Source organism: Linepithema humile, chromosome 1 (genome assembly GCF_040581485.1).
Source record: "Linepithema humile isolate Giens D197 chromosome 1, Lhum_UNIL_v1.0, whole genome shotgun sequence".
In the NCBI taxonomy this organism is placed as follows: domain Eukaryota; kingdom Metazoa; phylum Arthropoda; class Insecta; order Hymenoptera; family Formicidae; genus Linepithema; species Linepithema humile.
This window is the reverse complement of record NC_090128.1, coordinates 2,423-20,109: the sequence shown is the minus strand read 5'-3', so window position 1 is coordinate 20,109 and position 17,687 is coordinate 2,423. Positions and strand designations below refer to the sequence as shown.

Genomic DNA, 17,687 nt, shown 5'->3' with positions numbered 1-17,687 from the left:
CCGGAGTTGGGCCGCGTGGCTCAACCTCCATTGGGATTGTCTGAGGCTTTTCCGCCTCAACGCTGCCCCTAACTGGGACAGACGGTGTAGGCTCTGGATCCCTCTCCAAGGGGGGAGTTGTCCTTTCAGCAGGGGGGGTGGGCCCGTGATTGGGCTCCCCTCTACCTCCAGGTACAACTCCCCTTTCCTCCCTAGTAAGTTTTTTAGGTGGCTTCCAGCGGGGGGGAACTGGAGGACAGAGCTCCGCTCCCGCCCTATGGTTTGCCACCTTACCCCTTTTAGCACAGATTGGGCAGTGCGCAGGGACCTTGCACTGCGCCATCTTGTGTTCCTTCTCCCCGCAGTTCATGCAGCAGTCCGTCCTATCCTCATTGGACGGACAGCTCTGCCGCATGTGGCCACGGGCATGGCATCGGTAGCAGCGGGCTGGCCTACTTTTCAGCAAAACCACCTGGAAGGCGGTCCAGCCCGCTTTAATCCTACCCGCCTCTGCCGCTTTAACCACGGCTCTATCTGGACCCTGGGCCCAGATTGACCTTTTGCCCCTTATCAAGGGGTTCCAGGGTCCCAACTTAAACTCTTTTGGGGAACATTCCCCCACCTCCGCCAGGGCCTCCCGGATTTCTTCCGGGGTGACCGACTCCATGATCCCGGTTAGCCGTAGATCGAGTCGGCGCGACGGCCTCCTGATCGCAATGCTATCGGTATCACCAACAGCGATGCGGATCTCAGAGGCTAAGTATGAGGCTTTAGCCTCGGCATCCTCCCCCTTTCCTGGGATTTCCAGAAGAGCCCCCCCCCGAAGCTGGATTTCATCCGTAATTGGGTGATCCCCAGTTGTTCGAGGGAGATGCTCTCCTGCGCCTTCCTAATTACTCCGGAAAGAGTATCTGGCTCCTTCACGGAGATGAGGATAGCGGCGGAACGCGGCAGCCTCTTCTTCGCCTTCTTTATCGCAGTTTTGCGATCCATCTTCTTCCTCTCCTCCTTCTTCTGGGAGGCAGGGATTGCTGAAGGTGCTGGGGGGGCAGCCTGTGGGGCAGTATTAGCCCTTCTGCCACGCTTTCCCGCCACCGTGGCCCACGTTTCTGTGGGGGGATTACGTGGGTCTACGCCCGTTGATTCCCCCTCCGCTAACGGTCCTGCCGCATTTCCTGCCCCTGGTGGGGGATCCTCGGAAGGAGGGGGGGGAATTTCTCCCGCTCCTCTGCCACCTTCGGCTCTTTTCGCCTTCTTGGAGCCAGAGGCGTCCTTCTTTAAGGGGGCCTTTGTGGTCCTCTTCTTCTTCCGCTGCCCCTTCGCCCCCCTGCCAGGCGCAGTAGGGACAACATGGGAAGCAGAAGGGGGGAGGCGAGCCTCGCTTATTCCGCTCTCCAGTTTCTCCATCCTGCTGGTGAGGGTCTGGAGTGCCTCCATTATCCCCTTGAGAGAAATCTCAATGGGGATCTGTGGGACAGAGTCACACTCCATTCCCTCATCTCTTCCTCCTTCCTGGGCTGGAGATATCTCCTCAACCCCGTCCGTGCTTGGACGGGGAAGGGGAGAAACCCCCCTTGTGGGAGAGAGCATCGGCTCGCATGGCTGACGCCTTCCTTCTCTCTCCCTCTCTCTCTCTCTTTCTCTCATTTCCGCCAGATCGACTCTCTGCAGTTTCATCTGCGTGTCGATCTGACGGACTTGGGCCTTGAGGGTCGCGTTGCTCCTCTTTTCGGCAAGGTATCTGGCCTTCCAGAAACCTGGGTCTCCGCCGTGGGCTGCCCTGCTCGTCAGGGTCTTGAGCACTTCCCTCAGGACGAATACGTTCATTTTAATTCGTCCGCTTTGTTGGCCTCTTATGTTCCTTGAACATTGCCTGATCTGCTCGATGGTGAGGAGCTTCCGGTCGAAACTTTTATAAAGTTCCTCCGTAGAGCCCCTCTCCATCTTTTGGATACTCCGCGCTGCCTCCCGCTTTTGCGGACCAGTCAGCGACGGAGGCACCACTTCTATCTCCTCTTCTTCGGAGGCCGTCTCTCCCCGAACCACCATTTCTAACTCCTCTGTTTCCGAGTCAATGAATGGGCCTGTCCCATCTTTCCTCGGTCTCCCTTGTGCCCTTCGGGCCGACGCGAATCTCTTTGACGGGTCCGTCCTTTCCCCGGCAGGGACCCAACTGGGTATTCCCGTCGAGGTTGATGGGGGGGCCGTGGTCCCATCCTCCATTCCCTCATCCTCTCCTGAGGTGATGAGGCAGTCCTCGAAATCCACAGTAGGTGGGGGTAAACCCTCCACCTGTGTGGATGGACCCGGTTGAGGGTCTTCCGTCCTGGACGTGGTCGGAGGGAGGGTAGTAGCCCCATTGGGCTCCCCACTCTCCTTCCCTCCCAGAGACAGGGAGACGGGGTCTTCCGTCCCGGGCGTAGCTGGAGGGGGGGTAGAAGCCCTCACGGGTTCCCCCTCCTCCATCTCATCCGTGGACAGGGAGATGGGGGTCTCGGCCCCCTCCCTCTCAGCCGTCCCCTCATCCTCCTCCTCCGAGGATGATGATGGGTAGGTACAAGGCTTGTACCTTTTTCTCCTCCCCCTTCCCTCCTCTTCCTGCTTGTCCATCTTTTCCCGGTTTCCCCGGAACGCGAGCGGCTTTCCTCCCCCTTTCAATCCCGTGGGATTGAGAGTTTCATCCTCATTCCCACTCCTCCAGAATTCGGCGGTACCCGGTATCCATGGGATACCGAGTTGCTCGAGCCTCTTTGTAGCTCGGCTGTCCTCCTGCATGGTTGGGGGAAGATCATCTCCCAACAATTCAGCGACGGATACAAAAAGTTCCGCCGCAAAAACCTCAGGGACATCTTCGGTTTTTATACCGAGTTTGCGGTATGACCAGGCTGCCGCCCGCAAGATTCCCTCATAGGCCTCCCTCTTATCCCACTCTCGGATAAAGTCGAATGCTTTGGTAAGGGCACTCGACAATGTTTCCGGGGATACTCCAGCGGGGAACGATTCATCCCAAACCTTGTATTTCACAAGGTGTGGTTTCGCCGTTTCGTACCCTTGTTCATCCTCATCATGATAGGCCAGAAAGGCCCAGAGCGAATAGAAACTCTTCTTGAGCCTATTCGCCTCTGCCTCACTCTCTTTGAATAGAAAATGGGAGGTGGCTATCCCCGTAGCGGCATCACTAACCGCCTTGAGGATTCTCCTCATCCTTATCATCGCGGTAGTATTTTCCACCTTCTCGCCCGCGGAGCACGAGACGGCTGGCCCTTCGTATGATGACGACGTACTGGGAGCAGGGACAATACCCCCAGATACGCCGGCCTCCGGGATCCGAAGCCCATCGGCAGTCTCCAATCTCTCTTCTTCCATGAAGATCCATAAATTGTAATTTTTTAACGAAGTTGTCTTCTTCGGGTTATTTATCGTGGTTTTCCTTCCACTAGGACGGTTGTCGACCAAGACTGACGAGCCCGTCCTGCCCGGATCTTTTTATAGAGGTTTTGTCTCCCTCGCGGCCCGTGCAAGCTCAGTGCAAGCACCGGCCCCCGGCCCCAATAAATTGGGGTTACGGTCTACCACCCCAGCAATAATGCCAGGGTGTCCTCCCTCTGTCGCTCCCCTTCACGCCCGCGTACTCAGGGACCACGTCCCCGAGCCGTTTGAGCGGAGAGGGGGAGCCACCCTTGTGGGACACCGCTTTCCCTCCATGCCAGACGGCATGTCCTGAAAAGGACATCCGCCCGAGACACAGAGGGAACCGGCACCCACATCCACCCCTTTAGACGGGGCCACCGAAGTGACCCCACCAAAGACCCGTCCCGCCGGAGCAGCAGCCCCGGCCAAGACAGGCCTCCACCACGGGGGGAGCACCCCCCTGGCCAGCCGCCCCACTGGGCTAACGAGCCTGGCCGCCCGTGCATGGAGGGGAGATAGAAATCTCCCCCTAACGGTGCCATGCCACCGGGGGTTTGAAGTCAGAGTCCCCGTCTCCTACCAGCGATTGGGACAAGTCCCTAAGGAGTCGCTGGGCTCCTCTTGTTCCCTCCAGCGAGGGAACTGTGCGCTCTTGGCACCACAAGACGACTCCAGCGAGCCGCCCCATGGTGAGCCCCTTCACCACGACAAGGTGGCGCACGACGAAGGGGAACCTAACCTAACCTAACCTAACCTAACCTAACCTAACCTTTTTTTTTTTTTTGTTGTTTCGAGGACCTGACGGTCACCCGTCAGGCCCCCTCGAGGGTGGAAATCTTCAAAAGACTCCTCCCGTCGTGCAAGGGCTGAGAATTGCTACCCCTCAGCCTGACGGGAGGGAGTGTCGGATTCACCGCTCACCCTGACTAGTCAGGAATGAACGGTGCCTACCGACTAAAACCACCCCCGCGAAATCCACATGCGCCGGCGTGATCAGGGGGAGACCAAGGTATTTACGAACTAGCGCATTCCATCTCGATCTCCCCCCTATGCTGGTCCTGGTGTCAGGATCTTGATCCCATTAATGGTGGTCCAGTTGTGGTCCGGACTCTCCTGTCCCCGCTACCATCTTCACGGACCCGTAGAGGGGCCTGGTTGGGGAGAACCTGACCGGTCAGGATCACATCCCCTCGGCTTCTTGGAGTCCACCTGAGGGGGGCTTGTCGAGTCCTCCCTCGGTCGCTTGGATTCCCCCGCACCTCCCAACTCAACATCCATTTCTGGAGATGAGAGGGAAGGGGGAAGGATCGGTTGGGACTCCTCACTGTCCTCTTCTCTGGGCCTCGATGCACCAACCGGTAGCCTCAACGGAGGAATCGGAGGGCAATCGTTGCTCCCGGACCTGTGGGCTGACGGGAGCCCTTTGAGGGCACATAGCGGACAATGCGGCCTCTTCCTGCAAGAGCCCGCCGTATGGCCCTCCTCTCCACAGCGGTAACAGCATTGTGCCCGATCCATAGTGGATGGGCAGTTCAGCTGTACATGACCCCGGCCTAAACACTTGAAACATTGCGCAGGGCGGCTCCGAAGGAGCTCAACCCTGGCATCCGACCAACCAATCCTCACTTTACCGGCACTTGCGATCCTCATCGCCGGTTCCGCGGGGCATTGGGCCCAAATCAGGCTTAGGCCTCTACGGCCTGAATTCTGAGTCCTGCCCACTCGGATCTCCTCGACCCCACATCCTCCCAATCGGGAGAGAGCCGCGGTTATATCCTCGCGCGAGGTGTACTCCTCGAGACCAACGAGTCGGAGATCCAGTCTTCTCGTCGGCCTGGTGACCCTCACCTCTTCCGCTTGGTCCGCCATCACATCCCTAATTCGACCAGCGAGGTCGTCCGCCTTCTGCTTGGAGTTTTCTCCCGAGATCTCCAAGAGAACTCCTCCATTTCTGGCCTTCCTCATGGTCAAGGACCCTATATTAAGGTCCTTAATGTCTATCCTCTCCTTGGCCTTTTTCATTACTTCCGCGTAGCTTCCAGCAGTTGTAATTGAAACAGCCGCCGAGCGTGGCAACCTTCTCTTGATCCCCACAAGAGATGGGCCTCCCTTTGAGGGCTGCGACGGCTGCGTTCCTCCAGACCTCTTGGCGGTAGAAGAGGGTGGCATGGTAGGCCCATGAGGCCCCGTATCTTCTCTCTTCTTTCTGCCTCCTTTTCCCACGGTGGTCCAGGTGGTTTCTGCCCCCCGTAGGGGAGGCGCAGGTCCACCTGTCGGTAAATCCCCCTCCGATAGAACCTCCACCCCACAGGGTGGGGGGGGCATCCGGGGGGGTGCGGCACCGGACCCCTTCTTCCTTTTCTTCATCTTCTTACTTCCTTTAGGATCCGGTAGTACCGGGGCAGGAGCGGTACGTCCGCCCATCCCCAGGGAATCCACGCGATCCTTTCCTCCCTTAGTACCCGGTAGTACCGGAGCAGGGACGGTTCGTCCGCCCAGCTCCAGGGAATCCATTCTGTCCTCCATCCTCCTCACCGCTTCCATCACCGAGACCAGCGACCTGCTGACCTCCGTGACGAGCTGTAGACTCATCCTGTCTGCATCTGGGATTCGACGCAGAGAGTCCATCTCCAGATCCGTATCAATATTGGGGTCGGTCAGACCGGTAGATGCAGCAGCAGTGGCGCTCCCCAATTCCGATCGCCCCAACGGTTCCCTACCTAGTGTGGGGGACATGGAGTCCCTAATCAACGGGCCCTCCGGATTGGAGGCCTTTGCCTTCATAAAGCGGATGACGTTTTCCGCTTTGGCCAGTTTCCTTATGAGATTTTCATTCTGGGCCTTATAGGCCGTATTGTCCTTTTCGACTGTGATAACCCGGGATTTCCAGTATCCCGGGTCCCCTACCTTGTCAGCTCTGGTAGCCAGAGTCCTCAAAACCTCTCTAAGGAGGTATACATTTAACTTAATCTTCCCACTAAGGGAACCCTTCATGTTTGAAGTGACCGATCTCGCATGCTCGATCTCATCCAGGCAGCTGTCGGCGTGGACCACGATTTCCCTTGCCGAACCACGCTCCATCTGTTGGAGGCGATGTTCAGCAGTTGCACGCTGGTCCCCAGTGAGAGGCGGTGGGCGCACCATTAAGGCCGACGTCCCCGCAGTCTCCATATCCTCTTCCCTATAGGGGAATTTCTTCCCTTTCTTCCTTCGAATATTATCCTTTCCTCTTTCCGATCCAGACGTGGACAGGGCCTTAAAAGGACCCGTCCCATCCTTTCTGGGCCTTCCCTGTGCTCTATGAAGCGCAGGTAGGCGCCACTTCTCCCGGGGAGGTACATCCTCCTCTTCAGGGCCCGTATAGGGCCTGGAGGAGGGGAAGTTCTCTCCAGATCCCAAATCCGACTCCCCCTCCAAGTCCGAATACAAAGGACCCAGACCAGGGGGTGGGACGGTGTCCTCTTCATCGGAGGAGATGGTCATCTCCACCACCTCGGTAGCGGGTTTCTTCCCCTCTTCCTTCTTCTTTTCTTCTATCGGACCTGGTCCCCTCTCCACCGTAATGGTGCCAGGGGCCAGTAGCTCCTGGGATGTTACCACAGGACCATGGTCTGAGTCCGAAGAATCCGGATCCCTATGCATTTCCTCCAGAAGTCTGCTCTTCCTTTGCCCCTTCCTGAAGACAGGGGGACCAATCCCACCTCTAAGTCGGAGAGGGGTATTATCCGCCTTCTCCGGGGATTTATATCCCAGCTGTCCGTATTCGTACGGTCTACCCGATTTCCGTAGAAATTCCATTGCCCTATTAACCTCTTCTTTCTGTTTCAGGTCGGAGCCCAGCAGTTCAGTAGCAGCCAACAGGACAACACACGCATGTCGGTAAGTATGCCTTAATTTCTTTCTCTTCCATTTTTCAGGAACTACATCCTTCATACGACGGTCATAGCGAGACCACAACCCAAGGACAGAATCCGCCATTTCCTTTCTCGTTGGTATTTGGAATGTGCTCCTTCCACCAGGACCCATAGTTTTATAGAATTCCCATGACATGTCTATATCACACCTACATCTCTTTACTCCACAACCCAGTCTTCCTGCTATAAAGCAGTAAATCCCGCACAAGTCTTTCGCGAACACCATAGAACGTTCCGAAAACAGTCTCTCACTCTGTCTATACAGGGCATACACTGATCCGATAGCTCTATTGACCACTGAGCTCGGTGAACACTCAATGGTCAGCCCGTCGCTAGATGACGACATGACAGGAGCCGGGACAGGACTCCCACCACGCCGGTCCCTGGGGGTCCGACTCCCCTGAGACGGTACACTATGTCCTTTTTCTTTGCCCATGTCCATATAAAGAAAATTGGTTTGTTAACAGTGTGTCCTTCACCGGATTTTATATCGGAGTTTTTCCTCTCCTAGACCGATGGCCCACCCTAGGCTTACGAGCTCGGTCTACCCGGGTCTTTTTATAGAGGTTTTACCACCCTCGCAGCCCGTGATAGTGCCACCACACTATCACCGGCCCCCGGCCCCACAAACTGGGGTTACGGTATGGGACGCTATCGCCCCCCTCGTGCAATGGGGGCTCGACCGTTATGCCGGAGCACCGGCGTGCTAACGAGGCTGGTCAGGCCCCGGCTTTTTTCTCGAGGTAATGCTCCTCTATCCTGGGGGTGTGTTTTAAATAAACACACCTATCGAGTCCAGGCACCCGGGCGATTGAAGTCAGGGCCGCCAACCCCTTCCGGCTAATCGGGACAAGTCCCTTGAGGGGTAGCCGGACCCCCGTTCCCTCCTAAGAAGGAACTGTGCGCTCTTAGCACCGCGGAAACACCTTTTCAGGTATTCCCCCGGTGAGCCCTCTCACCACGACAAGGTGGCGCACAACGAGAGGGAACCTAACCTAACCTTTTTTTTTTTTTTTTTTTTCTGGGAGGGGCAAGCCCCTCCCCGGGGGTGGGGAATCTTCTAAAAGACACCCTCTGGCGTGCAATGGGAAATCCCTGCCAGAGGGTAGTGTTGGATTCGTCCGGAGGAGTGGTCTGCGACACCACTGCTCCCCCGGACGCCTACCAACTAAACCCCACCCCCGTTGATGTGCCATCAGCAGTCATATGGGGGGAGGCTGGGAACCGCAAACGCATACATCCAGCCATCCCCCCTGACGAGCCGGTTTCCCGGCACACAAAATCATGGGGAGAACATAAGTTCTCCCCCCCCCTCTGCGCTGCTCCACTCCGGGCCGGGGCCCGGCGGTCCACACTGCGGGCGGCCCGCGTCCTTATGCCGCGCCATAACCGCCCGCAGGGGACCAGAATCTTCGGGTCGGTCGAGATGGCCGACCCGTTGGTCTCACACCCAGGCCCGTGTAATGCCCGACCTGGGTCAGGCCGGGCCTGGGGGGACCTAGACCATATACAGCTCACCTCCTCCGGACTTATGTGCGGGAGGCGTCAAACGCGTAGCTCCCGCAGTCCGGGGAGGGAGCCCACTCCACAATTGGGGCGATGATGTGTGGCAGGGGCACGCCCCCACCCCCCCCACGCCCGACTTCTGTACTGGGGGGCTCAATGCCCCCCCTGAAACCTTTTCTGGCTCGCACCTCCTCCGAATCTGAGGCGGGGGGCGCGAGGCGCCCTATCCCGCCCCCCGAAGGAGGGAGCCCACTCCTCAGATGGAGCGATGGTAAGGGGCAGGGGCAAGCCCCCACCCCCCCCTCGCTCTTCTCCTCGATTGGGGGGCATAATGCCCCCCGACTCATCTGCCCATCGGGGGGGAGCCGGCGGAATCCCGTCTGACACTCCCCCCCCGGGGCAATCCTCACTTCCCCTCCCCTTTAAGGAGGGGATAGGGGGGCTAAGGAGGGAGGATGAAGTTACTCTCTCCTCCCGCCCCCCCTCTTCTTCTTCTTCTTTTTCCCCTGTCTGGCCTCTCCGGGGGGAGGACGTGACTCATGGATTTCATCCATGTCCTCCCCCAGGCCATCCATCAGGAACCTCGACGCCTCCCCCAAGGGTGGGGGAGGTTTAGCCGGTTTTGGGGGCTGCGGTTCCATCATCCGGGGCCTCCTCGGGACGAACTGCGTCTCCGCAATGAGCCTCCAGTGCGGATACTGAAGTGCAGCCTCCTCGGCCACTCTTTTCAGCACTCCGACCCCCTCCACCTGGTTGGGACCGGAGTGCCCCACCTCCATCCTCCTCTCTGTCCCGCATTGGGACATGAAGGAGCCCCCGAAGCGGACGCTGCGCAGCGATCCACCATGGGCTTCCCAACCCCACCGCATCCGCCTCACCACATCTTCACGGGCCGGGGGGAATGGAACATCCTCCCGCCCCCAATCCGCAGCTGTGATGATGCTCCTCCACCTGAGGAGGACCCCGGACGGGAGGCCTTCCCTTTCGCGGTCCTCCCCTTGCCGAGGAACATCACTTACCGGGGGGGCAGTTCTCCCAAACTCCTTTGCTCCCTCCAGATCGCCGCCCTCCTTCTGGATGGGAGGTGGGTCCTCCACTCTCCTTCCAGTCATCCCTCCATCCATCCCTCCCTTTTTGGGGAGATGGGGGGAGGGAGGAGTGGCCCCATGCACTTTCTTGGCAGGAACCAATCCCCCCTCTCCGCTCTTCCGCTCCTCCGCCTTTGGTTGGGGGAGCCCCCCTTCACCCAGAGCGGGAGGAGAGCCCTCGCTCACCCTCCCACTCATTCCTTCCTTCGCCACTACCCCGTCACCTCCCTCTCTCTGAGAGGGTTGAGTGGGCTGGGGGGGCTAGTACACCCATCCTTTCCTCCCTTCTTGGGAAGGGGAGGGGTGGGAGGAGCGGCCCCATCTATTCTCCTCACCACCGGGACCAGCTCCATCCCCCCCCTCCTCAAGTCCTCTGCCCGAATTGGGGGGGGCCTAGAGCTCCCCCCATCAGGCTGACCCTTTCCCTCCTTCCCCGGGGTGGGGATGGGACCCAGACTTCTCCTGGACCCCCCACCCCCAACCCCGGCTTCCATCTTCCGTGCAGGGGTGGAGCAGAGCGAAGGGCCCCCAGTGGCCCCCTTCTCCCCATCCCCTGTCTCCTCCCTTACCACCACCCCGCCACCCTCCCCCTCCCGAGAGGGTTGAGGGGGCTGGGGGGGGCCAATACGTCCGTCCCCCCTTCCCTTTTTGGGGAGGGGAGGGGTGGGAGGAGTAATCCCGTGAACTTGCTTCACAGGGACCTCCCCCCCCGATCCTTCTGCCTGCATTTGGGGGGGCCCAGAGCTCTCCCCCACAGGCAGATGTCCCTCTTTCCCCGGGGCGGAGATGGGGCCCGGGTCTTTCTTGGCCCTCCCACCCCCAGCCCCGGCTACCTCCATCCTTCTCACAGGGGTGGGGCAGAGTGGGAGGCTCTCAGTAACCCCCCTCCCCCCATCCCCCGCCACCTCCTTTACGGGTGGAGGGATCAGCATCTCCCCGGCCTCCTTCGCCGGAGCGTCCCAGGGGACCGTCCCCCACCCATCCTCCACCTCCATTGCCTGTGGTGGGTCAGGAGAGAGGGCAATAACGGGGATAAGTACATCCCCACCCTTTCCCCCGCCCCCCAGGACTTCCTCCTCCTTACCTACATCCCCACTTGGGGGCGCCGCGGGGGGTACGGTCTTTTCCCCCCCCGGTTTCCTCCAATCAGGGTCCCAGATGAGGGGGCTGGTCCTCCCCTCGCCCCTTTTCCTCCCCTTTTCCTTCGTCCCACCTTAGGTGGGACGACCGGGCAGCTGCGGCCACCTATACGGTGGGCCGCACTCCTGCCCTCCTCCGCACAGGCCGGGCAGCTCGCCTTACGTTGCGAGCATGCCCGGGCCATGTGCTCGGTGCCCCCGCAGTGGAGGCAGCAGCCGCTACGCTCCACCGCTGAGGGGCACCTCCACCTTTCGTGCCCCCTCCGCAGGCACTTAAAGCATCGAGGGGGGAGGGTGGGATCACCTTTCCCCCCTTTTTCCTCCTGACGGGCGGGCCGTAGTCCCCCATTCCTCCGTGTCTGCGTCCAGGCCTCGGATTTGCCTGGCGCAGCCACCCTCTCTGTTTTGGAGGCCGGAGGCATGACACCTCCCCCTCCGGAGAATCCCCCCTCTACCCTATGCACATTGGTGCGTCCTCGACGGATCTCCTCGATTACGACGAGGAGATCCCTTAGAAGCCTGTGGGCTTTCTCCCACAGGTAACCCTCCGCGGTAGCCATCAGATCCAGGGCGCCCGCGTGGCACGCCCTGGATAGCTCGTCGCACGATGACGACAGGGGGGGCACCGAGCCGGTATACCCCCCTCGCCGGCCCCTGGGGGTCCGAATCCCCTGAGGCGGTAAACGTGTTCCTCCTGTCGTCATAGTTTTCCCATAATTGTGTTTTGTTAACAGAGTTGTCATCTCCGGGTTTTTTATCGTGGTTTTCCTTCCACTAGGACGGTTGTCGACCAGAACTATCGAGCCCGTCCTGCCCGGGTCTTTTTATAGAGGTTGTTCCACCCTCGTAGCCCGCGTATGCAACAGTGCATACACCGGCCCCCGGCCCCAGACTTGGGGTTACGGTATGCTGCGACTTATGTACTGTGGGGTTGCGCAACTCACCCACAGGGATCGTTCGGACCACACATTTTTAACGTCTCTGTGGTCATTCAGCCTTCGGCACGATACCTTCCACCTTGGCTTGAGACACCATCCTTGTCGTCCCGGACTCAGCACACAAATCGGCGCGCACGCCTCACGGACCCCCAAAAAGCGACTGGCCCGCTCGGCGCACGCAACCGACCAGCCGGAGGGAGAACCCCCCCCGCCCACCCGCCCGCATGAAGCCCGACATGCGGCGGCTCACGCGCGGCGGCACGCCCCGAAAGCGCGCCCCCGGAAGGAGCTCCGTTCCAACAATGGAATGCGGATTCCCCCGAGGAACGCGTCCCGACGCGGCCGCCGCCACCCTCACCACCACATGCCGGCCCGTAAACGGACCACAGGTCCCCACCCGGGCGGGCGTGAATGAGCATGAATGAAAGTGTATGTGTGCGCGTGTGATGTATGCGTGTGCGTGATTAATGAATGAATGTGTGTGTATATGCAGGACGGGAAACGGCATCCCACGCATCGCTGATGCTACAATGCGTGGGCGCCCCCCGCCGAATGCATGCGTGGCCCCCGACTTCCGAGCAGCTTCGCATCAGCGAAGGCGCCCAGACAGTACGGGGGCCAAGTGTGTGCGTGTGATGTATGTGTGTGTGAATGAATGCGAGGCACGGGGAGGGACGACCCCCGGCCGAGCACGCAGCGTCCGGGAACGACTGGGGGGGAGAGCTTACGCACCTCCCCCCCATCCACCAATGGTTTGATATCGGAGTTTTCCTTCTCCTAGGCCAACTGCCCACACAGGGCTAACGAGCTCGGCCTGCCCGGGTCTTTTTATAGAGGTTTTACCACCCTCGCGGCCCGTCCTAGCAAAGCTAGCACCGGCCCCCGGCCCCATTAACTGGGGTTACGGTATGAGTCACCACGCCCCCCCACGTGCCATGGGGGGCTCGACCGTTATGCCGGAACACCGGCGTGCTAACGAGGCTGGTCAGGCCCCGGATTTTTTCTCGAGGTTTACTCCTCTATCCCGGTGGAGTGAATAACACTCCTAACGGATCCAGGCATCCGGGCGATTGAAGTCAGGGCCGCCAACCCCTACCAGCGATTGGGACAAGTCCCTAAGGAGTCGCTGGGCTCCTCTTGTTCCCTCCAGCGAGGGAACTGTGCGCTCTTAGCACCACAAGACGACTCCAGCGAGCCGCCCCATGGTGAGCCCCTTCACCACGACAAGGTGGCGCACGACGAAGGGGAACCTAACCTAACCTTTTTTTTTTTTTTTTTTTTTTTGTGCGGAGGGGGCGAGCCCCCCCCCGGGGGTGGAGAATCTTCAAAAGACACCCTCTGGCGTGCAGTGGGAACATCCCTGCCAGAGGGTAGTGTGGGATTCACCTGGGGCTCGGGTTACGAGTCCGAGACTTCACCCAGGCGCCTACCCACTAAACTCCACCCCCGTTGCTGTACCTTCAGCTGCCGTTGTGGGGGGAGGCTGGGAACCGCAATCGCATACATCCAGCCATCCCCCCCGGCGGACCGGTTCCCCGGCACAGTTGTTTCTATGTGGGGGGAATTTTTCCCCCCTTTCTCTCCTCAGTCGTTTCTCCGCATCGGGCCAGTGGTCCAATGATCCTCACTATGGACGCGGGTACAGCTAGACACCCCCGCACCAAAAGAGTGCGGGAGCCGCCCGTAGCCGCGCCCATAGGGGATCCGACTCTCTCGGGTCGGTCGGAAGTCGGCCCGGGGTCCCACTTCCATGCCCGCTAACTCCGGGATATCCAACCTGTGGACGGCCGATAGCTAGACACACCCACCCTTAAGAGGTGTGGGTGCCGCCCTTCGGTCCGCCCACAGGGGACCCTCCCCCCCCCTTTCTGCTTCTCAGCCCCGGCTTCCCCGGAGGAAGCCTCGAAGCAGAGAGGGCCCGCATCTTGGAGGGCGTTTGCTGGGGGGGACTTGTTTCCTCCCCTCTTGCCCCCCTTGGTCGCTTCTCAGCCGGGGTGCGGTAGTCCGAACTTGGCTCTTTCGCCACCCGGTCCACCCCACGGCCAACCCCGCCTGGTCCTAGATCGGGAGGACCACTCTCCCCGGTCGTTGCCCTCTCGCTCTCAGAGGAGATGGGGCCTACATCGGCTGTTGCCGCTGTCCCACCGCCCACTGCGGAGGGGGTTGATTTATCGCCCCTCTTTAATAGAGGGGCGCGAGGCGCAGGGGGGATCAGGGGGCATCCCTCCGACCCCACCCTGTGATCCGCCTTCCTCCCAGCGGTAGTGCACACGGGGCAACAAGGGGGTCGTTTACACGTTGACCCCTTGTGCCCCTCCTCTCCGCAGTGAAAGCAGCAGAGGGCCCTATCCACCTTGGACGGGCACCTCTGCTGCGTATGCCCCCGCGTCAGGCAGCGGAAGCAGCGGGCCGGTCTGCTCGGCAGCAGCTCGACCCGAACATTGGACCACCCAATGTCGATCCTCCCTGCCTCCGCCACCTTAATCATGGCCCTCGCCGGGCCTTGGGTCCATACCGTGCGCTTGCCGGTGTTCGTGGCGCGCAGCGGTCCCACTCGAATCTCGGATTCGGAGCATCCGCCACGCAGGGAAATTTCCCTGCGGATCTCCTCCTCCGAGACCGATTCCTCCACCCCTCTCAGGCGGAGGTCCAGCCTGATCGTGGGCCTGGAGACCCTTACCCCCTCCATCCCGTGTTTCTGGAGGGCTATCTGGATTGCGGAGGTTAGGCGACAAGCCTTCGCCTCCGCATCCTGCCCTCCCCCCGGCACCTCCACGAGGAGTTCCCCTCCGCGGGTTCTCCTGGCATCGAGTCTATCGATGCCAAGATCCCCCAAGACGATTTCCCGCCTCGCCATAAGCAGCGCTTCGGACAGGTTACCCTGTCCGGCTAGCAGCACTGCCGCCGAGCGCGGGAGCCTCTTCTTCACGGCCTTCACCGGGTTCCCCTTGGGACGCGCTCCTTCGGGGGTCGCTCCCGGTGGACCCGGACGGGCCCGGATTGCAGGGGTGGGGGGGCCAGTCCCCATCCCCTCCTTCGCAGCCCTTCCCTTCCTCTTATTGCGCCGGCCAGCGGTGGTCCATTCACTAGGATTATCCGCTGCCGGCGCAACCTCCCCCTCCAATGTAGGATCCGGGGGATTGGCGGGAGACCCTGTCGAGGGTTGGGGAGCCAAACTCCCCCCCCGACGAGGGACCGCCCCCCCGGTCTTCTCTCCCCCCTTCTTCTTCTTCTTCCTCCTCACCCCGTCTCGAGCAACCCCCCCAGCGAGGGGTGCCCGAGGGCGGGGAGAGGCAGGGACCGGAGGAGGAGCAGGCCCAGTCGCTCTCTCCTCAAGGCCCCTCAGCCTCTCGCCAAAACCCTCCAGTGCCTTGGCGATTCCCGCCAGGCCCACCGCCACGTTCGTATCACCTGGCTGGTGGGGAAGGGGAGGAATCCCATCATTCCTCGCAACCCCCGCAGCCGTTCCTCCAGCATCATCCGCGCTGGGGGGGGTACCCCTTCCTCCTCCTCCTACAGGCGAGTCGGGTTTCTCGCCAGCCCTCAGATTGGCGAGCTCCGCCTGCAGTTTACGGGTCCTGCGTTGGAGACGGCCATTCTCCGCCTTAAGGGCCTCCATGTCCCTCCCCAACAACAGGACCTTCTCCTTCCAGTATCCGGGGTCCCCGCCCTCAGAGGCCCTAGCGGCCATGGTCCGAACAACCTCTCTGAGGACGTAGACCCCAAACTTGAGCTTCCCGCTCAACTCCCCTTTAAGGTTTGCGGCACGCTGCCGCACTTCCTCGATGGAGAGGAGCCCCCGATCGATGTTGCTAAGCATCTCCTCAGTCGTGCCCCTCTCCATCCTCCTTATCTCCTCCTCCGCCCTTCTCTTCTGCGGGCCGGTGAGGCTGGGCGGCGCCACCTCCGCAAACGGACTGACCCCCGCCGGGCCCTCAACGTTCCGAATTGCGGCCATGCCCCCTGACGCGCTTCCCACCGAAGTGTTCGCGCGGGTGTCCCTCCCGTCGTCCGTGTCGGACTCCGATGTGGCCAGGGGAGGGGCGGGCTTGAACGGACCAGTTCCGTCCTTCCGCGGCCTCCCCTGACCTCTCCTCAGTACCAAGAGCCGTCCGCCGGCCGCCCTCGCCGTGGCACGTCGCCGCACTGCGTCCGACCCCAGCGAAGATCTGCTGTCCCCGCTGTCCTGGGATCTGCCGGGTTCCCCCTCTACCAGCTCTTGCAGGGGGAGACCCTCCACCACCGGAGCGGCCCTTCTCTCCCCCTCCTCCTCCGATAACATAGGGTGGGGCTCGGGCGAATCGCCTCCACCCCCCCTGAGTGCGAGAGGGGGCAATAGCCCCCCACACTCCTCCCCATAGTCGCCCAGGCCACCATCGATCGCTATTTCCGCCGCGAGGCTCGACGTCAACCTCGCGGTTAGCCCTACGTCGGATAACGACGTGGTGGGGGCAGGGACGATACCCCCATCCACGCCGGCAGCTGAGCACCCGAATCTCTGCTGCGGTAACTTGTTACTCCTATCCGACATCAAACCATAATTTGTCATTTTTTAACAGAGTTTCCCTCTCCGGGTTTTTTATCGTGATTTTCCTTTCACTAGGGCGGTTGTCGGCCAAGACTAACGAGCCCACCCTGCCCGGATCTTTTTATAGAGGTTGAATCACCCTCGCGGCCCGCGCAAGCGTTATGCTTGCACCGGCCCCCGGTCCCATAAACTGGGGTTACGGTGTGTGACGCTTTACGCCCCCCTTCGTGCAATGGGGGCCGACCGTTATGCCGGAGCACCGGCGTGCTAACGAGGTTGGTCAGGCCCCGGCTTTTTTATCGAGGTAATGCTCCTCTATCCCGGGGGTGTGTTTTCCAAAAACACACCTATCGAGTCCGGGCACCCGGGGGTTTGGAATCAGAGTCCCCATCTCCTACCAGCGATTGGGATAGTACCCTCACGAAGTCGCTGGACTCCGCACGGCCCCTCCAAGCGAGGGAACCGTGGACCTACCAGAGGGGTAGGGAAGTGAGAGAGGTCGCTATCTCCCACCCCCCCCCCAATCCTACCTTTGCGCTCCACCAGCGCCCGGGCACAAGGGACGTGGTCTGACCCGATCACTCCGTTGGCCCCTCCTTCTCCTCGCCAGGGCGGAGGTCGAACCCCCCTCACCCCGCCTCTCCCTCTCGGCCTCCTCCTTCCGAGACATAACCGTCTCACAGAAGGAGGAGACCGCCTCCCAGACCCCCTCCCCCTCCAACATTCCCTTAATTAGGGAAGGGAGGGAGAGGTCCTCGCCAACCACCGCAGCCAGGACTCGGCGCTCCTCAGCCCACGCTGAGCAAACCTCGAGCGTGTGCTGCGCCGAGTCCCGGCCGGTCGCACAGTGGTGGCACCGCGCGGTGTGCTCCTTACCGATACGACACAGGTAGTCACCGAAGCAACCATGCCCGGTGAGAACCTGTGCCATTCGGAAGGAAATGCCTCCTCCCCTCCTGTCTACCCACTCTAGTAGACAGGGCTGGATGGCCTCGACAGTCCATACTCCAGGTAAGCCCGGAGTGTTGTGTTCGCCCAGTCTGTGTTTCCACTTCCTGAGCGCCCACCTCCGGGCCCTGGCCTTCTCTTTTGCCACTTCCCTGGAGATGTTCTCGGGGGAAATGCCGCTCCGCTCGACCTCCCTCGCGCACCGATAGGCTTCGGCACGCGATTCAGCGACCAGG

General features: G+C 60.7%; 1 protein-coding gene across 1 annotated transcript; it reads right to left on the bottom strand.

Moving 5' to 3' along the window:
• Positions 1–10: 10 nt before the first annotated feature.
• Positions 11–10,150, bottom strand: LOC136997492 (uncharacterized). Its single transcript, XM_067348397.1, has 2 exons — positions 8,305–10,150; positions 11–4,134 (listed from the first exon to the last, which is right to left on the bottom strand). The coding sequence occupies exon 2, from the start codon at positions 3,343–3,345 to the stop codon at positions 736–738; it is 2,610 nt and encodes an 869-aa protein (XP_067204498.1). The 5' UTR covers positions 3,346–4,134; positions 8,305–10,150; the 3' UTR covers positions 11–735.
• Positions 10,151–17,687: the final 7,537 nt, after the last annotated feature.